At 51.3% G+C, this 19,864-nt stretch overlaps 7 protein-coding genes across 7 annotated transcripts; 3 read left to right on the top strand and 4 right to left on the bottom strand.

Moving 5' to 3' along the window:
* Window positions 1–1,034: 1,034 nt before the first annotated feature.
* MRS2 (CorA family magnesium transporter) lies at window positions 1,035–2,974 on the top strand (the record flags this gene model as incomplete). Its single annotated transcript, XM_026756247.1, has 3 exons — window positions 1,035–1,634; window positions 1,694–2,322; window positions 2,380–2,974. The coding sequence occupies 3 exons, from the start codon at window positions 1,035–1,037 to the stop codon at window positions 2,972–2,974; spliced, it is 1,824 nt and encodes a 607-aa protein (XP_026609926.1).
* A 357-nt stretch (window positions 2,975–3,331) lies between these two features.
* CDV56_102370 (glycoside hydrolase family 27 protein) lies at window positions 3,332–5,005 on the bottom strand (the record flags this gene model as incomplete). The annotated part of the gene is made up of 4 exons (XM_026755989.1): window positions 3,332–3,999; window positions 4,079–4,448; window positions 4,510–4,833; window positions 4,910–5,005. 4 exons carry the CDS (start codon window positions 5,003–5,005, stop codon window positions 3,332–3,334), a joined length of 1,458 nt encoding a protein of 485 aa, XP_026609925.1.
* Window positions 5,006–5,638: 633 nt separating this feature from the next.
* Window positions 5,639–7,597, bottom strand: trm44 (tRNA (uracil) methyltransferase; the record flags this gene model as incomplete). The annotated part of the gene is made up of 1 exon (XM_026755624.1): window positions 5,639–7,597. One exon carries the CDS (start codon window positions 7,595–7,597, stop codon window positions 5,639–5,641), a length of 1,959 nt encoding a protein of 652 aa, XP_026609924.1.
* A 1,568-nt stretch (window positions 7,598–9,165) lies between these two features.
* On the top strand, window positions 9,166–10,947 carry CDV56_101557 (histidine phosphatase family protein; the record flags this gene model as incomplete). Its single annotated transcript, XM_026755176.1, has 4 exons — window positions 9,166–9,331; window positions 9,389–9,542; window positions 9,599–10,021; window positions 10,137–10,947. 4 exons carry the CDS (start codon window positions 9,166–9,168, stop codon window positions 10,945–10,947), a joined length of 1,554 nt encoding a protein of 517 aa, XP_026609923.1.
* A 358-nt stretch (window positions 10,948–11,305) lies between these two features.
* CDV56_101357 (histidine phosphatase family protein) lies at window positions 11,306–12,280 on the top strand (the record flags this gene model as incomplete). The annotated part of the gene is made up of 3 exons (XM_026754976.1): window positions 11,306–11,481; window positions 11,588–12,157; window positions 12,214–12,280. The coding sequence occupies 3 exons, from the start codon at window positions 11,306–11,308 to the stop codon at window positions 12,278–12,280; spliced, it is 813 nt and encodes a 270-aa protein (XP_026609922.1).
* Window positions 12,281–12,469: 189 nt separating this feature from the next.
* On the bottom strand, window positions 12,470–12,871 carry CDV56_101270 (DASH complex subunit HSK3 family protein; the record flags this gene model as incomplete). The annotated part of the gene is made up of 1 exon (XM_026754889.1): window positions 12,470–12,871. One exon carries the CDS (start codon window positions 12,869–12,871, stop codon window positions 12,470–12,472), a length of 402 nt encoding a protein of 133 aa, XP_026609921.1.
* A 1,302-nt stretch (window positions 12,872–14,173) lies between these two features.
* CDV56_100687 (uncharacterized protein) lies at window positions 14,174–16,619 on the bottom strand (the record flags this gene model as incomplete). The annotated part of the gene is made up of 4 exons (XM_026754306.1): window positions 14,174–15,782; window positions 15,860–16,289; window positions 16,362–16,402; window positions 16,468–16,619. The coding sequence occupies 4 exons, from the start codon at window positions 16,617–16,619 to the stop codon at window positions 14,174–14,176; spliced, it is 2,232 nt and encodes a 743-aa protein (XP_026609920.1).
* Window positions 16,620–19,864: the final 3,245 nt, after the last annotated feature.

Below are 19,864 nucleotides of genomic sequence, written 5' to 3'. Positions count from 1 at the left end.
CCTCCACCCCCACCTCCTCCTGGCGCCGGTGTACCTCCTCCGCCTCCCCCTACGAGTGGCGCGGCTCCACCTTTGCCTAAGCCAACTGGTGGCAGGGATGACCTTCTGGCTGCTATCCGAGCTTCGGGAGGAAAAGGAGGTGGCGGCTTACGGAAGGTCAAAGATTCCGAGAAGAAAGACCGAAGCGCCGCCCTTGTTCCGGGATCTGCTACTGATTCGCCCGCGCCAACTCCAAGTAGCGGAGGTGCCGCTCAAGGAGGTTTGGCCGGCGCTTTGCAAGACGCCCTAGCGAAGAGGAAGCAGAAAGTCAGCGGTAGCGGTAAGTTTCTCCCACAACAACTGTCCGTCAAGCGAAACAGGCTAATGATTTGTACAGATGATGAGAAGGACGACGATGACGACTGGTGATCCTGTTCGCATGCTTGTAGTTTCTCTGTTTGTTGCTGAGTCTTCCAGTTCTATTCAATGCATGAATTGGCGGTCACAGGATGGGGTTCATCTTTCTTGTTGTTGTTGATACCTTGCATGTCTGCGGCATTTTTTTTTTCTCGCCTTCAACTAGTGACAGTGCCTTGTTCGCGAGTGAGAGCGCCGCTCAAGCTTCCCTTGAAGGTGTTATCAAAAAGGTACGAGAACAAGATTTGATTCTTGGGACTCGCGGAAAGAATAACTATGCAAACTACATATAAATTCCCCTTCAACCGCTTTAGGAGGTTTTTACATCTTGGCACAACGGATAGATAGGCTACGTTCAGTAACTTAATCTTGAGTCTTGCAACCCATATCGATCACTTGTAGACCACTTTCTAGGAGGCAATTTCTACCAATCATGTTGGATTGATCGATGGAGATAATCGGCGATGACGGTGAAAAGTATACGGAACATCATTGACCCGACGTCTTCTTTGCGGGAAACACCTCGAGCACGAAAATAAATGGATAGTATCTGATGAACTCATCGATTTTCAGAAGGAAACGACAAAGGAAGGCGACTGTCAATCAATCTGGTTGATTGCTCGTTAAGGCAGCCAGATATGCTGTCATCGTCGCATCTGAAACCCTCAGCCCCTTCAGCGACGCTCCTCCGATTTTTGCGCTCTCAGTCCGATTTTCTCAGCGTCAACTCATCAACATGCGCACGTCCTCCCCGAAGTAAGCCATACATACATCGGACCCTTCCCTGCAATGCAGCCTCGAGATCTTCATCGACCTGGGTTTGCACTGATTCAGCACCACGTCGATCGACCGTGCAGACCAGTCTAGTCGAAATCCCTAGCCTCGCAGCGAGAAGTTCGCGGCCTCGAATCTGGCTCTGTACCGGCCAAGCCGGACGCCCGTCTTCAATTCTTCCCTTCTCGAACGCACCATACTCGCGATCCGTTTCCACCAAGAGCCGTCCACTCCTACGCAGACTTTTTGATCTGAGGCGTAGCAAGGCGGCAGCGGATTGCAAGCTCAACCGCAGCGGCGGGCCCGCGCTGATTGACGATGGAACAGAGGGAGGCTTCAATATTGGCCGAGGGCTAGCAGTGAAAGCAACGAACGAGCCACGGCTACGGTGCACCGAGTTTGACAAGAACGGAAATGTCACTCTTGTGAATGGCGAGTTTAAGAAAAGCGAGTTGATCGCAAAGGTGCGTTTCTTATCTGCTTGGCTCTGCGTGCCGAATATGAAATTAATTATCGATTGAAGTATGGGCTTCTTCCTAGAGATCTTCGCAAGATAGACTCCTCGACTTTGCCGCACATCCTTGTCCGACCGAGCGCTATCCTCATCAACCTGCTGCATCTTCGCGTTCTGATCAAGCATGATCGGGTCCTTGTGTTTGATGCCTATGGATCGACCGATTCGTATATGCAATCGTTATTTGTATATGACTTGGAGGGGAAGCTACGGCAGAAACAGACACAGGGCGCCGGTGCGCTACCATACGAATTTCGCGCCTTGGAAGCGGTGCTGATTAGCGTTACGGCCGGTCTGGAGGAAGAATTCAATGGTGTGAGGGAGCCGGTCGTTCGCGTCCTTCGCGCTTTGGAAGAAGATATCGACCGGGATAAGTTGCGACATCTCCTGATCTACTCTAAGAAACTGGGTACCTTTGAGCAGAAAGCTCGTTTGGTGCGAGATGCCATTGACGACCTCCTTGAAGCGGACGATGACCTGGCTGCAATGTATCTGACCGAGCGTGCAAATGGCGTCGAGCGAGAGGAAGATGATCATCAAGAAGTGGAGATGCTCTTGGAATCTTATCACAAAGTCTGCGATGAAATTGTCCAGGCCAGCGGCAACCTGGTGACAAGCATTCGCAATACCGAGGAAGTGTAGGTCTTCTTTTCTACCCTATTGCTGGTCTCGTACGCAGATGCTGATTGTCGCAGTGTGAAAGCCATCCTTGACGCAAACCGTAATTCTCTCATGTTACTCGACCTCAAATTCAGTATTGGAACCCTCGGCCTCGCGACAGGCACTCTCTTCTCCGCTCTCTACGGCATGAACTTGAAAAACTTCATCGAAGAATCCGATCTCGGATTCGGTGCTGTCTCCGTGACTTGCTTTGTGATCACCGCAATCGTTTGTGTTTACGGCCTAGCGAAGCTGCGGAAGCTCCAGCGTGTTCGTATGTGGGGAGAAGCCGGTGTAGGCGGCGGACCCATCACACCTCTCACGGCCAGAAATGGCGTCCATCGGTCAAATTGGCGGGCGGACTCTATCGAACCGGTCTGGGGCAGTCTTCCCGGCGAACCTCGGACAGAAAGAATCAAACGTATTCGGGACAGTGCGGCTGCAGCCGCAGCTAGGTCTGTAAGTGCCGACGCGACGGCCCAGAAAGCATATGCTCTGCGAAACTCGGCAAATGCGCATAGCGGAGCGCCAAAGGGCTCCGAGCATTATCCAAATGCGAATAGCGGAGCGTCAAAGGGCTCCGAGCATTATCCCACGCGCGAGACTGAGGCCAGTGGCAGTTCCGCTTAGATTCGCCGGTGGTACACTAGGACCGGTTGACGCTACCTACTTTCTTTCGGGCGTTATCCGTCTCGTTGTTTTTTTTTTGCTATTCGACGAGTATTTCCGTCTCTGTTTTCTCAGTTATGAGGCGCTGGTTCACTGCTCTTCCGCAAATTCGGAATCGCCGTCTTACTCCAAGCGCTTGTGTATAGTTCACCTCCCGGCTCACTTGAAGGTTGTATCTGCGATGCTTAGAGATTCCACTCACATGTTCATGATTCATCATTATGTTAATAGACTAGATAGATGAAAGGCCATCGAAGAACTGAATGTATTTTATAATTTCCTCGGTCTCTTCCACTGCAATCACACGGTATGCCCAAATTACAATTCATCCTTCTGGTCAGTGGCACGCAACCGCAACATAGCCACGCCATGGGGCCGAACTTGAGCCTTGACCGTGCCGCTAGGCTGCACCGTCCCAACCTTGGACCCCATCAACACCTTCGAAGTCGAAGGCAGAGACTGCGAATAGACCTCTCGCGCCCCACCCATAGCAGTCAAGTTATACGGCGAAGGCCCATCGGATTGCGAGGCATACGTCCCATTGATGATGGCCGCCGCAGTCTCATTGCTCATCCGGTTCGCCCACAGATCATAAACATCCCAGCTCTGCTTGACCTGGCTCGCTGTTCCCTTCGGCCCATTCTCCCAGAAGATGTCGGCAAGCGTGGCGTTCATCTCGCGAGCCTTGGACCCCGCGTTCAGCAGCAGCACCAGCTGGTCGCCGCCGCTGAGCGGACCAGAGTACATCTGGATCTCGCCCTTGCCGTTCTCGTCGACGTCGTCGACAAAGTAGCGCCATTGGCGGACGGCGGAGGAGGCAGTGGGGTCCTGCGAGACGGCGAGGACGGCCGGGTTCTGGAGGATGGAGAGGGTCTGGGGGTCGATTTTGGTCATGACGTTTGTCATGAGGAGGGGGGATTTGAGGGCTGCCCAGAGGCTCATGTGGGCGATTGCTTCGTCGTCGGTGAGGCCGCCGTTCCCGACCTCTGCAACAGGTAGCAGAACATCAGCTTGATCCCGTCCGTTCTTGGGTTGGTGGATGTTGTGCATGGGGTCATGACTTACGGAGCATGTCGAGGTCGTTCCAAGCACCTGGGATCGCCTTGGACGGGTAGTAGACGGCCTTGTTGACGACGTTCATGATGGAGCATTTGTACCCAGGCAGCTTGCAGTCCAGGCCCTCCAGTTCGGAACAGGGGCAGTTGACGTCGTCGCGGTCCCAGACGTTGGCCAGATCGCCTGTCGTGCGCCAGGAGTTGGCGATGGTTGGGGCGAAGTTCCAGGGCCCGTCGACGCCCCAGTTGCACAGGGAATAAAGAATTGGGCGGCCGGTTGCATTGAGGGCCTTTCCCATGGCGTTGTAGCGGTCAAAGGATAGTTTGGGGGTTCCTTCTTCGCCTTCGTTGTAGCAGTTGTCGTATTTGAGGTAGTCGATCTGGGGGGAGGGTTGCTGCTATCAGTCTTGGACAATGTCAGGGGAAGGGAGAGAAGCATACACCCCAGCTCGCCCAGAGGGCCGCATCCTTCTCCTCGTACCCGAGCGATCCCTCGTACCGAGCACAGGTCCATCTTCCAGCGCTGGAGTAGATCCCGATTTTCAGCCCCAACTCATGGATTTTGTCTGCGAGGTGTGCAATTCCATTGGGGAACTTGTCGGAGTCGGCGATGAGGTAGCCAGACGAGTTCCGACCGGCCGACCAGCAGTCGTCCATGACCACATAGTCGTATCCTAAGTCTCTGAAGCCAAGAGAAACGATCCTCTCGGCGGCATTGAGAATGACTGTCTCATTGAGTTCACAGGCGAACGAATTCCAGGTGTTCTGTATAGGAACGAAAGTGTAAGTCATCTATCTCTGCATGCCTAGTACAAGCCGGAAAAAGCATCTGATGGCTTACCCATCCCATCTGCGGTGCCTGAGCTAAGCCATTGTTCAATGCAGAGACCTTGAGGCCGAAGAGCGCCGCGGAGAGCAGCAGCGACGCGAGCCCCATTGCACAGCGACGAAAGTATGTACAGGAAAACAATTATTGTCGGGCACACCTGGAAGTAATTGGCAATTGCAATTATTCTTCCATCATCGCCCTTGTCTCTGGATTTTATATCCCTGGATATGCATCTCCGGCTCCCCCGCATGAACAGGGAAAGCAATTAACCAGAACGGTGTTTCTCCGTGTCTACAGCCTATTTGCGCCGTAGAATTTCCTCGAACTGGAGAAGCGGGACAATAAACATGCGTTAAAGTGTGCATGAAGTGGTTAGTATCCCTGGCAGAAGCTGGATATGACAACATATGAGCAGTGATCGTCATCAAAGATGGAGAAACTTCGGGGATATCCCCCGCTTCCTCATATCTATCCTATTCCCCGCGGGGCGTGCATGGGCTGCTCGGAAGGAGAATTATGAGGGGATGTCGATCAATTCCACGCTTATATACTGACCTTGGACAGGAAATAACTCCGGTGAGCGGGTTGGGAAATGGCCCTTATGCCTCTTTGCTGGATTTGCCCACGCCATGGCTAAAGCTTCAACGAAGTTACAGTATGACTCGGAGCTTAAACACGAGAATCAATGAATGGCTCTTTTGCAGGGTATCTTGGATTTCATCGCACTCTCATCATCTCATATCAATGAGCAGCCTGATTGCCCTTTCCTTGTCCCTTGTGGAGTCCCTTGGCACGTTCAATCCATATCTTCGCTGCAGCCTCGACTCCTCCTTCTCGAGCACACTCACGCTGGACAACCGCCATGACTCTTTCTAGAAATTGCTCAGCAACAGTACCAACAGCATCGTGAGCACCATAATTGACTGTCTGCGAGGCCTGTGCGGAACGGACCCTCGTACTCCACTCCTGCGTTATTCGTCTCCGGCCGCCAATCACGCCCATATTCCTTGTGCTGGGGATGCGTAACAGCGTCTTTTCCACTTCGTATCCGATCTCTTCGGCAATACTCATTGCCTTGGCGGTAAGAGAGCCGTACATGGAATTGACCATCCCGGCATCAGTGCGCTCCTGCTGTTTAGCAGCCCGGAGCGCTTTCAAGTCACCGGCTGCCGGTTGCGGGTTCTGTTCCACCTCTTGATCTTCCGATCGGTCAACAGAACCCTTTTTGTTGGGCTTGGGCGGCGGGTAGCGATATCTGGCTCCGGAGAGCGAGTGGGAGCAGCACGGTATAGAGATGAACGGTAAGGGGGATGCCGGGTTCGAGAGGGCAGCCATAAGCGGCGTCCAGACTGTGAGTTCGTCGGCATGATTCGAGATGATAAATGTGCTCTCTGCAAACATGCCTGTGTGCGTTTTCACACCAATGTCCATCTCCGAGCCTGTGCACACGTCTGCAAAAGGCTTGGGTATATATATTTCCTCCTTGAGCCTCTCCTGGATCGACGACGGGAATATACTCCAGGTCTTCCGACGACGAGCATCAAATCCCCAGCCCTGGTACCCTTCTGAGAGAAGCACATAGACAAGCAGCCCGTTTCCACAAGCGACATCCACGAACCCGGGGAATTTTGAATCGTACTTTTCTTGCTCCTTCTGCTCCGGGCTTCTCTCATCGGTGGGTACAACTCCGTACATGCTCCTCCACAGCTCAATAAGAAAGGCCGTGATCGAGAGGTCTTCGAAAACATGCTTGTTCGGCTCAGTATCCTCGACCCAATTCTTACATAGGTCCGCCGCGTACTTCAATTTAAGTCGCGCGTAGGTGTCTTGCACGAGGTGCCTTGGTATCACGTTATCTTTGTGCGGGTTGTAGTTCCCTCCTTCTGGCTTTTCGTCCAGGCGCGTCTGACGAGCAAGCCGGATCTGAGTACTCAGCAGCGCGAGCAGGGTACGCTCTAGACGGTTCTGGATTGGTTCTTCCTCGTATGGCAGGAAGTGCACCGACATTACCCCTGTCCCTTGCTTCTCTTTGGATGGATCTAAAGAAGCGCTGGGTGTGAAATCATACAGGAAGGCCAATGATCGTAGCAGGGGGTGGTACCACGGCATCTCCTCCTTGGACGAGACGTGCGGCACGTAGATGACCAAGAAGCGTTGGCGAGGCGACTCAGCCTTCGATACGCATTGCTCGCGCTGAGGATCATCTGTACTAGTAGACGTTGGGAGGAGTTCATCCGCCTCATAGAAATGACAGGTCTGTTCGAGGGGCCGATCCAATTTCTTGTTTCTAGGAATCAGCCTTCTCACGATGGTCCTCTTCAGTTCGAATCCGGGTACACTGCTCGCGGCAAGAGGCTCGACATGATCTTCTTCTTTGATTTCCTTGTCTGTGTCGCCGCTCCCATGATCCGGGTGACTTTTCTCCTTCACATGCGGGGTGCTGAGAACGCCCAGGCTATTATGGAGAATATCCGCACGGAACAAGTGGCTTGAATTTAGATTGGGATTCGCCAACAGGAAAACCGTCATATTTTTAATAACCTCCGGAGTGAAGGAGAGATCTCCCTCTATCAGATCTGTCGAGGTAACCCATCCCTCCTGCAGGGTTTTCAGAATAGGTGATGGCTCTATCGTTTCGGCCAGAGGTCTCCCTGAGAGCTTAGTGACATCCCTGGGATTTTTCTTCACGTTCCTCGGCATGTTGTTAACTGTTGGGCAGCCAACAGGCCTTGTCTCCCAATTTCTTGGTCTGGTTGCTAATATGATGGCGAATCAATGAGCGACTTGATATGGCTAGAGATTTCTCACTCACGGACGGTTGAGAGCAAGCTTATACCAACGCCTGTCAGGATTCTAATAAGTTCAAAGAACACCTTTGTGATTGTTAATGCAAGAAAAAGAATTTGCAACTTTTGCTCTCAAATACTGCGCACCACTCCCTGATCAGATTAGATGTCGCTCACATTGAGCTGGTTAGTCATGTGACGCTATTCTCGCTCTTCGACTTGACAACCATTTGCACCGCCAGTCTACTGGGCGTTCAGTGCGCTTGGTCGAGGGCTGTAGAGGCTTAAAACTATTGAATCTCCATTTCCTCTTCACTGCATCTATCCGGTTGTCGGAGTATCCTCGTGAAACAACAGGTCAGTTGGAGGCAAAAAGAAACATTGAGGTGAAAAAAGAAATCTCCCCGACAGGGAGTCGAACCCTGGTCTCCCGCGCTCGTTCTCAGTTGAGTGACAAGCGGAAATCATGACCGTTAGACCATCGAGGATTTCTGATGTCCCAAATCAGCATATTTAACAACATGTTGCAAATAAGTCAAACTCTAGGATTTCGAATTGGCGATGTTTTAAGTAGACTGGAGTCGCCAATTCGAATCATCAAATGTCTTTGAATGTCTTAGGTCTAATTTAGTTCCCTCAGTACGTAGCGGCAGAAGCTATCAACCACACCACTTATCTCCCCCACGTGGCTGGCTTCATCATATTAGCGTGACTCTTGTTGTTTAACCGACGCACTCGATGCTTCCTCATCATCTCGTAATGGGCTGTCCACAACAATATATGCAGCGGGCTTGTCGCCGTATTGCAGATACTTCTTGCAGAGACGGAGTATGCCCTAAACAACATTAATGGAAGCCTCAAACCGTAAATTGTACGGAGTATGGCTATGGCAATGACCGTGAAACCCGATCATCATAATTTCCCTGCATGTTCAGGAATCCCGGATGACTACGAAGCCGTGCACTAAGGGAAGACCGCATCACCAGCTGTCAAGCCAGGCACACGATCGATAGGCGGATCTCGCTTAAGATGAGTGATTAGATGAGATCAGATATGCCTGGCACCTTCGCTAATCCGGCCGGTCATGAGTACGATGCGGAAAGCCATTATTTTTGTTCCCACGTGCATCCGTGCCTCCAATTGACAGGCAGGCTGCTTGATGAGATGCCATCCACACTAGGACAGCCGTCTCGTGCCTCTACCGCAGCATGGACCCGGAAGCCCTCAGCCGAGTCCCGATAGTGCAGAGTTGAATACGTACTACTGAACAGAGACCCAGTACTGCAAGCACATTTGCTTGTGTCCCCAACACTACACCTCTAAGCGAGGATGAAGCGTATCCATGTTTCTAAGCGATGGCGATATTCACCAAAGGGGCCGATGAATGGCAGCGGCAGGGCTATAAGTATTGCCTGACACTCGCCAGATGGGTGCTCATCATGCGCAGAAAGGCACCAGAATCCTTCACCGAGCTTCTGAAGAATGCGCGCCTCCCTGTCCATTATTTCTTGGCTGGCAGTAGCCTCCTGGGCAGATGCAGCTGCTGTCGAGGCCCGTGCTGTCCAAGCTACCACTGCCCCAACAGCTGCATCCAGCAGTGCAACCGCCGAGCCGAACTGGTTTCAAACCACGCCTCAGAGCTACCAAGGTATGCAACGGCATCTAGCCAAAGTACACCGAAGCAACAAGGACTAAGCAACAACAGGCACTACTGCCACTGGCGCTGCACAATTCCTGGCTGAAACGAACCCAGTCACCTTCGCACATAAGTCATTCACTGCCAATGGGCCACTTCAAACAGGCGAGCCCATCGATGGAGCCGCTGGCCGCAACATCTTCCAACAGATGGGTGACTTGAGGTGCGTGGCTTTGTCATGCAGTATTCCATAAATTGTAAGGCTCACCATGATGCTAGCCCCTACTTCTCACCTGCCGAAGGCTTCGGAGTGAACGAGTATGCGCTCCCCAAGGGCTCAAAGATTACGCAAATGCATATGATACACCGGCATGGCGCTCGTTACCCTTCATCCTCCGAGAACATGGCCGCATGGGCCCAGAAGATCACCAATTCTACTGCATCCGGGAACAAATTCACCGGCGCTCTGTCTTTCCTCAACGACTGGAGATTCGGTCTGGGAGCCGAGATACTCGCCCCCAAGGGTCGTGAGGAACTTTTCCAGAGCGGTGTTCTCAATTGGTACAACTATGGACAGCTGTACAACGAGAGTTCGACCCACAGGCTGGTCGTCCGCACCACGACCCAGGACCGTATGCTCAAGTCCGCGGAGAACTTCCTCGCGGGCTTCTTCGGTCTGGAGTGGACTGAAAAGGCCAATCTGTTTCCTATAATTGAAGACTACAGCTTCAACAACTCCCTGACCGGTACTCCTTGCACCCGCGCTCTAACATACATGGCCAACCCTTCCACGTTCTCCGCCATGTCAACTTGGAAGGACATCTAACCTGAAGAAGCGCACCGCCGCGCTCGCAAAGCTGTCGGGCTCCTACAACTGGACTTCCACCGACTCCTACACGGCCCAGTCCCTCTGCACCTACGAGACCATCAGCCTCGGATACAGCCAGTTCTGCCAGCTCTTCACCTACAAGGAATTCGAACACTACGGCTACACCATCGACCTCATGTTCGCCGCGCTAACGGGCTTCCAAAGCCCCGTCGGCCGCGCCATGGGCATCGCCTGGGTCGAGGAATTCCTCGCCCGGGTCGAAGGCCATTTCCTGCAGACCACAGGCACAAGCGCAAACATGACCCTCGACACCAACCCGGCCACCTTCCCCACAGACCAGAACCTCTACCTCGACTTCTCCCACGACGCCGGCCTCGTCGCCGCCCTCACAGCCTTCGGCTTCAAGCAGTTCGCCCAGTTCCTGCCCGCCACAGGACCGCCCCACAACCAGCAATTCTCCACCAGCAAGATCGTCCCCTTCGCCGGCCGCACAAACATCGAAATCATCCAGGCGCCGCACAAGGTCCGCGCTCGGCGTCCCGCAGGCTCGCAGGAGAACGCCTACGTCGCCGGAACACCCGAAACGTTCTACGTGCACTTCCTGCAGAACCAGCGCACGCTGCCCCTCCACGCCAGCTTCGACGAATGCGAGTACCGCGATGACGGCTGGTGCGAGCTCTCCACTTTCATGGCCGTCCAGAAACAGAGCCTGCAAAAGGCGAAATATGAGTACTCGTGCTTCGGCAACTGGACCATCACCGAGTATGGAACCGTTACCGATGGGGTTCCTGCTAACTAGGTCCAAGGGAATTGGGAATTTGGGATAGAGTCGCACCTATGGAGACTCAGCTTATGTACGTATTATCGTAATCATCAGTAATCATTATATAAACGTTTAGAAGGCTCTCGCTAAATCATGCTGGTCCTGTCTTTTGCCTAAATATCGCTTTTACCCCGGTGATCAGAGAGGTAGCGGAACAGACAAGTCCGTATGATTATTGATTACCAGAGCTCGAATGACGCAGTTACCCACCGGACTAAATAATGCGCCCCTCATCCGCAGCGCAGGACCGGAGTTTCCCACTTACTTTCTGTTGCTACCAGGGTTCACACGATTAAGCATCATATACTGACACCGGTCACTACAAGGAGGAAAAATGACACCCCGTTGCTTCATCGTCCGTCACGGCGAGACTGAATGGTCCCTTAACGGGCGGCACACCGGCATCACCGATCTGCCGCTTACAGCGAACGGCGAGAAGCGGATCAAGGCAACGGGCAAAGCCCTGGTCGGCAACGACCGACTGATCGCTCCCAAGAAGCTGGTACATGTGTATGTCTTTTATAATTTCTAAAATGAGCCTCGAGACAATCGGGGGTAGATGACAACGCCGACGAGCTAAGCTAAGCTGATCCTGACGCTGACCTTGACCGACCAGCTACGTGTCTCCCCGCACCCGCGCTCAACGTACCCTCGAGCTCCTCGAAATCGGCTGCAAAGAGAGACTCCCCTGGACCGAACACAGAAAATCAGAAGAGGAGGAACCCATCCGCACGGAAGCCAAGGTGGAAATCACCGAGGCCATCCGGGAATGGGACTATGGCGATTATGAAGGATTGACGAGTAAGCAGATCAGAGAGTTGCGGGAGAAGAATGGGCAGGGGTCGTGGGATATCTGGAGGGATGGATGTCCAGGTGGAGAGTATGATGCCGCTCTGATTCAAGCTTGCAGCTTGAAATCCCCTACCGTGGCAGGACTTGAGCAGCAGCTGATGAAAGTGAAACCAAACAGATCCCCGGAAGACGTCATTCGTCGACTTGATGCCTTGATCGCCGAGATCAGGGATAAATACCACAGTAAATGCTTGGATGGCTCGTCAGACGGCAAAGGGGACGTTCTGATCGTCGCACACGGTCACATCCTGCGCGCGTTTGCCATGCGCTGGACCGGAAAGCCACTCTCGGAGACGACGCTGATCCTGGAAGCTGGTGGAGTCGGCACATTAAGGTAAGATATCCCGAGTGGCGGCGCTTCTCTCGATGTCTCTCTTCTGACTGTCCCAGTTACGAGCACCATAACATCCACGAACCGGCGATCATCCTCGGCGGCGGTTTCGTCGTAGAAGAGTAGGGCTGTGGCGCAGATCTTCCCACAAGGCGCAAGCCATCTGCGTCGGTCAGCATATCCCAACAAACGATATAGATAGCGGATCCCAGATATAACCACATCATAGCATCCTACAATGCCATCCAAAAGCCCAAGAAGGATAAGGATACTTACCCTGACACCCCTATACAACCCGTAACGACGAAAATCCCCTCAAGATTCCATCTTCACTTTTGCCTCCTCCCCCTTATCCCCTTCACCACTTGAAGCTAAACCCCAACTCGAACTCGACTCCGAATTCCCCTTGACCCCCTCCTCCCCCAAAACCTTAGCAGAGCCCATAAACAAAGCCCCGACATACCCGCCCAGAAAGCGCATATCCTCGGCCTGCACAGCCGTCATTCGGAGCAGATTCTGCGTGTCGGCGAGATTGGCATTCAACTGCTCCAACTGGGAATGCAGATGAGCATACTGCCGGGTTTTGGCGGCTGACATGCCTGAGTTTCCCATCCCCGACCCCATTGACGACGAGACCGATGCGGTGGTTGAAGCTGGGAGGATGGAATGGCGGGGGTAGGACTGAGAAGGGTGGTGTTGGTGAGATGGTGGTGGCATTGTTGCGTAGGTTTCTTGGCTTTTTTGATGTAGACGTAGTAATCGTGCTGAAATGAGAATCTGATGGAGTATTATCGTTCTATTTGGTAGATTCCATCGCAATGATATGATAAGAGACCGTCGAAGTGAAGTGGATTCGGCGCGAACTTCGATGCTTTGTTTATGGATATGACTGGTCACGTGTCACCATGGAGATCAATGGACAAACACCCAGTACCCCCGTCTAATTGAAGTCAAAGAGAGCAAGGCCAGTAATAATGGTCTGGATTTCAATACATGTTCTATAAGGCATTTTATCGTGAGAATATAGTTGTGATTCAGTGTCTTTTGGTTTATGCAAACATGTGGATTATTCGAAACACTCATCGCGACATGGCAGGATAACCTTCTATCAATCATGTGTTCTTCAGTACTAATTCGTTGCTCAATCGAACGGTTCTCCAGCATTCATTGAAGCCGGTACAGTGAAGACGATTGCCTTCCCTCGTGACTACCTCGCGAGGGCGCGAACTCAGCCAGATTAAGTCGATTGATCAACCGGATAAGTCAGAACCCCTGCTCTTGTCGATGCGCCAGAAATCAGACCATGAACTTCCGAGTGACAAAGGCTGCTGGACCTTTTGCAGTCCCTATAAAATTCAGAACAGATGCAAGGAAATTCGCAAAGGAGGGCATGCAGGTAGGAAAAAGGGGGAAAAAAGATGGTAAGATGATATGGAGGACATGAGAAGCTGCTTGCAAGAATAATGCGCCGGTACAGGTAGTGTACAACAATGACGGTCATGCAGAGGGGAAATGGAATGCACAGCTGAAGGACTGAAAATTGTTATTGGCAGTGGTTTAACAGCGAAAGTCAAAAAAAAAAAAAAAAAAAAAAGGAAAAGGCAGATTTTTGAAGGCCGAGCTTTGGACTCGTTGTCATTAAAAAGAGCGCTGCGGGAAGGGAGATGAAAGCAAAGCAAAGCACAAACGCAGAAACACGCCCCACCACTCCGAAACCCCGAGACGAAAATCATGATGAAACAGGAAAGATGTCCCCTATGTCCCTTGTGTATATGTAGAGCAGCGAACAACAACAGAGTATTATAAGAGATTGACCTCGTTCTGTCGTCGGCGAGCGTCTGTACTGATTCAAGTCTAAGTGGAATTCAAGCATTCGATATGAGGTATCTCGGAATAGCGTAGACGCCAATCCCATCGGCAGAAACGAAGCAGGAAGGCAAAGACGCACGAAGAAATCAAGAAGGCAAAAGCTTGACAACTGGCTTGAGGAGAATCAGAAGAGAGGCCAAGGCTCGCCAATTAACGAACCGGCATTGCAGCCTGCTGAGCGCCTAGGCTGATTTGGCTGCTATGGGCGGAAGCCTCGGAATCCAGATTCGCACTGGCTCCGCTATCACCACTCTCCGCGCTGGCGCTCGCACTTCCAGTCAGACTTCTATGCTTGGGAGTGCCCTTGGCGGGATACGGGTTGCTCACCCCATAATGTTGCTCAACTTGCTGCGGACCTACCGCATTACCATGTCCAGGAGGATATTTCGGAACAGGTGCCCGCACTTGGCCAGGCGGCGACGGATGGCCGCCGTGAGGACCAGAGGGGCCAAGAGGTTGATCTTGAGCGGTTGGAGGTCGTCCCATTCGCGGGCCGGGACCACCATAAGGGGTAGCAGGGGACTGGCTGTTTCTCCGACTCTGCGGATAAGGGTGTGGCGGGTAGTCACCCATTCTGCTAGCCGTCATGGAGTTCGCACGGGACCCAGCTTGTATTTGATTCCGATCAACGGATCCGTACCGGTTAGATGAGTAGGCCATCATGGGGTTGTCCATCAAGGAATCATGAAGCCCGGGGATTTCCTGCATGATACGCTCGCTAGTGCGTTTCCGACCCGGAAGGTACCGACTGAAGGACGATTGGGGCCTGCCGTTCAGATTGATTTCTGGATTCTTGCGGAATTGACTCGCGCTGGGAGCTTTTCTTGTCCTGCGCGATGTGATGCTCATCATGTCAACGCTGTCCGGGTCAATATGCGGAATGGGAATGGTGTCCATGGGATCGAAATAATCGTCCTCGTCATCTTCATCGAAAGCTGCTGCTCTGGACGGCGCTGCCCTACTACGAGGTCCGCGCCGCATATGCATCTCTTGCTCCCGAAGCTGCAACTCTCGCTGCCGGAGGGCCAATTCCCGTTCTCTCAGGGCCAGATCTGCAGGCGGAGGCCCGGGCGGCATGTCGGGCATGCCATTACTGCCATTCTGGCGGGGCACGCCTCCTTCCGCAACCTCATCATATACCACCAGATGGCTGAACTCCTCGAGTCCCTCAAGAGAAGGTTCGCGTGGCATCCTGGCCGAAGGAGGGAGGGGTTGTGCACTTGGTGGCCTCGACATTCCCGGAATAGGCATAGGAGGTCCACGGCGCCCAGGCAACATCATCATGCCCGAGCCGGACCTGCCACCAGGAGGAGGCCGCATAGGACCGTTTCTTGGGGGAGGTGCTGAAGACATTCTGGGTGGTGGCTGGGCTAGCAGGGGGGGAGGAGTATCATTCGTTGAGGGCTTGTTAAGATTGTTTGTGTTGATGTGATGAAGTGCAGCGTAGAGTGTCTCGATTCGCGGAATTTGGACACCTGACTCGGTCGCCAATTTGATCGGGGATCCAAGATATGTCTCTATCTCCATTGGACGTCGCGATTGGAAATCTTGATACATCGTGCTAGGTGAGTTGTTGGCAACCATCTTGTCGATTGTTTTCTGGGTGAAGTCACTTGGGAATGAGCAGCCCTGTGATTTCGCAAGCTCGATGAGCTCCTCGATGACACCGGTCACGAGTTGTCGAACCCCGACTTTCTCGAGGAGTTGGGCGTGGTTCGAAGTCTCAAACATAACACTTGTCGGCTGAAAGGCGATAGGTCTGCAGGAGAAGAGAAAGTTAGCAGGCGAAAAAAGGGGGAGCAGAGCTGAGAGAACTGAAGCCGCCGGTATGCTCACCCTATCATGCGCTCAAACTGTTCTTGTCTAATGTTTTCCGACACCTTGCAGTTGACCTGTCCTGAGCTCAAAGTCATTGCCAGAGCAGCAGCCATGTCATTCTGAATGGATGCCGGGATGCTGGAATTCTTGCTCGTTGCACCGACCCAGATGTCCGACGAATTCAAATGCTCGAACTCACTAGCCCCGGTCTGCGAAATCTCCACGCCGGAAACAAGGGAGAGGACCACGTTTGTAGGGAACCGCTGCTCCAATTGAGATTCTACGCCTAGGGTATTCGTTGTGTTCACGAGGATGCATGTATGCTGAGGAGTGACGACGGACTCGATGACGGATGCAAGGTCGTAGACGTCGGGCAGTGCCTTGATGCACAGAATGACATAGTCATATGCATTCTCTCGAGATGCGGCTTCTTCAGGAGCGCGAACAACTACGGCGTGAAGCACGTATATGTTAGCAAGCTTACTGCGAATGATACACAAGCCACAATGAGAGAACTTACCATGACGTGGCTTGAAGCGTTCATTGCCGAACGTTTTCGATCTGTGTATTTTCCCGGTTAGAAAACGGCTTTGAGCGAATAGACGGCGGGTCAAGAGGAAGCGTACTTGAAAGATACTCCGTACTGAGATACTGATTCGAATCCAGATTTCCAGACAAGCGTCACATCGCAGGAAGTCGTAGCCTGAAGTCGCCAGGAGAGGAACGCCGAAATAGCATTACTACCGACTAAACAAGCTCGAGTTAGCTTTGGGCTCATTTCGGGTTGCAGCGGATGTCGCGGAAGTCTTTTGAAGATCCCGGACCCAAGTCTCATTTGAAGCTTGTGATAGGGAATTGTTGTAGGGAAGAGATTAAGCTCATTTTGAGCAGCAGATAAGAGCTGGAATACCAACCTGATAAAATGCGCAAGCGCGGCGGAGGAGCCATAGTTTTTTGTACCAAAGAGGAAGGAAGCGTCGCCGAACTCGAAATTAAAGGGAAACAGGAATCAAGATATGATGGACCGTTGGGCTGGAATCCGAATATTTCTGGATCGAGCGTCCCCAAGGCGCGATTGACGCTGCCTACCACGGGACAGATGAATGCAATTTCACAACCAAAGCCAGGGTGCGGAATCAGTCGGTTTCACAGGACAGGATAGCGAGAGGAGCTCCGAAGTCGAAGGAGAAAATGAATGTAAGGGATTCCAACAAATGGAGTTCTTTTTGGTATCTGGAGGAAGGAGAACAGGAGAAAAGAACCGGAAAAGAAACGAGAGGAAAGGAAGATAAGAGCGGGAGCTAAGGTAGGCAAGTAGGTAGGTTGACGCGGATTAGATGGGAGAAGAAAAGAAAGAGGGGATGAGAGAGAGAGACAGAGAGTGAGAGGGATGGATTGGAAATGGAGCAGTGCTGTTGCTACCTTGCTACTGCCACTGCCAAAAGGTGCTTGTTTGTTCACTGCACTTGAGAAAACCAGTCGAAAGAACTTTGAGAAGTCACGTCTTTTTTTTTTTTTTCGTTTCTTTTTTTACCTTCTTTACCCCCCCCGACTCGCTGTAAACGACTAAAGGATGCGTTGCTTCAACGGCCGTGGATCCCCCGCCAGGGCTCGAATCCGGAAACGGGAAGAAAGAGGCAGGGAGAGACGGCCGATAAGAAGAATTCTCGCTGTCAACGATGAAAGGAGGAGAGAATTGGAGAAACAGACACCGAAAGCGAAAGATGACTGATTGTTTCGGCAGAACAAAAGCGTTGTCTTCTCTCCGTCATGTACATATTCAACAATTTGGATATGGATAGATAGCTCTGCAGTTGATTGATGATGTTTTTCCTTTTCTGTATTTTTGTACGGAGAACTAAGGTACCTAGGAAGGTATTCCTTTTCATTTTTCTTTTTCTTACAGTACCACCAGATATCAGTCGATACTGGATACTAGGTACCTAGGTACTAACTAGTAGAACAGGGATAATAGTGATACCGAGCATTTCCCCTGTCTCTGATATTTCCTTTCCCTTTCTCTTCATATCTATCTTGACTATCCGTTGTCTTTGGATGCTACCATAGCATAGTCAACAGTATTATTGCTATCAAGACCCAAGAATAAGACGGCATTGACTGTGTACCTAGTACGCAGACTAGCTGATAATAATAATAAGATACAATTCATCATTAAACTAATTTCTTAAAACTTGGAATCTGTGTTCCTAGTGTCTGGCTTCCCAGTTTTGGTTCCATCAGTGCACAGTCTAAGCTAATCAGCTTTCCACCTTTAATGGCATGCTGTTCCTTGATTACAGTGTTTATTGTTATTATCAGCATCCTCCATACTAAAATCAAATCGATATTTTCTGTATAGCTTTAAAAGTGTTCGAGATATAAAACTCTTTTTGCAACAGGACAATCATGCAATTGAGTCAGCACATAAATATTCATCATCTTGTTATGTCACGTCAAATTACTGAGCCACAACCACTGCAAAACCCGCTAAGCCAGCCAAATCGGCCACTGATGCAAATCTTCCCGTCACCAGAACCCACCCAGAACCCACTTGGTCTGTTGGTCGATGGTCGAATTTAGGCCGGAATATTAATCGACTACCTAGGTGGCATAAGTGCTACAGTATCCATCGTAGGTACCTGGCTGATGATTCTGGAACAATCAGAAGCAGTAATTCAACAGAAACAGCAAGATAATTTAATAACATCAAACTCATGAGGTATCATCCAGCTACCCACCTACTCTTATAAGATCAGCAATCTCCCAACTCTTCCCACGTTGTCAAACCGACGGTCAACCTCAACAGCGTCGCTTTTCTGACTCAAGGGAGATGCCTGGATACTCCTCACACATACCCTGTAAACATTTCCGCACCAAAGCAGCTGTACAAGTCTACGAGGACTGAGTCACGATATCCCTACTCCGGAGTAGTATGGAACTAACTATGGATGCCGATGCCTTTATTTTTCATAATTTCTTTTTCCGATTCAAAAAGTCGACATGCCACCGCACACCCGATCCGAGTGCTTGATCCATCGAACAAACCCCAGCAATTTGAATCGCCGCTCACCACACTCCCAAGTTCCAGCAATCTATACTAATTTCTCATCCTCAGGATCGCCCGCTCTCTTTCTCGTCAAAATCGACGGCTATTGAACCGAAAGGGGGGCAGGGACTGAAGTAAAGACCTCCTTCCTTGCAAGGGGGAGGCGATGGTCGATGGATCGTTGGTTGTTCAGTGGTCATCCGTCAGCCAACATGCCACAGCTCTGGCCGGAGTAGGGATCGACATCGAAGCCAGGGTACATCTCGCTGTTTGCAGCCCGGCGAGGGTCATCACACACTTACCCTGGCAGCAGTTCAGCACCACCAGTGAGTGGTCTTGAATGGCTAGTACGGCGTACATCTGCTGTTCACGGCTGCAGGACGTAGGGACAGGACGGATGTAGCAGTGCAGACTACAGCAAGTATGTACAGCTGGCACCTGTCTGACATGTCGGGTACCTTACTTCTTCGACGCGACGTGACTATGTTGTCAGGTAAGTTTGCCTACGATTCAGTATGAGGCCTGCTACCTCTGGTGTCTGTCCGTCAAGTAAATCGTTATCGATCAGGCAGAAAATCGGAGATCTACAGATTATCAGTATTAAACTCGTATCAGCCATGAGGACGGCAAATATCAGATCGCCATCTACAATGATCTCTAGTCTTGGCTATTGTACTGTCCTGTCCCTACTGTCTTCCGTCTTCACTCGGCCAAATACAGGCACCAAGGGATAGAAAAGCCCTTTGTGGAGTGCTTCCTTTGACCTCGATACATAATACATTTGTCTTGAGACTCTCACAACTATGACAAAAAGATTATATTCATGTGTGCATGGGAAAGGGAAAAAGAGAAAAAAAGGAAAAAGAGAAAAAAAGGAAAAAAAGAAAAAAAAAAAAAAAAAAAAGGAAAAATTCAAACAAACAAAAACCAACAAAACAACAAAGTTAAAATCACAGACCACCAACATATTCACACCG

Source organism: Aspergillus thermomutatus, assembly GCF_002237265.1.
Source record: "Aspergillus thermomutatus strain HMR AF 39 chromosome Unknown NODE_388, whole genome shotgun sequence".
Taxonomy (NCBI): Eukaryota; Fungi; Ascomycota; class Eurotiomycetes; order Eurotiales; family Aspergillaceae; genus Aspergillus; species Aspergillus thermomutatus.
The sequence above is the reverse complement of the archived record's forward strand: the minus strand, read 5'-3'. Positions and strand labels throughout refer to the sequence as shown.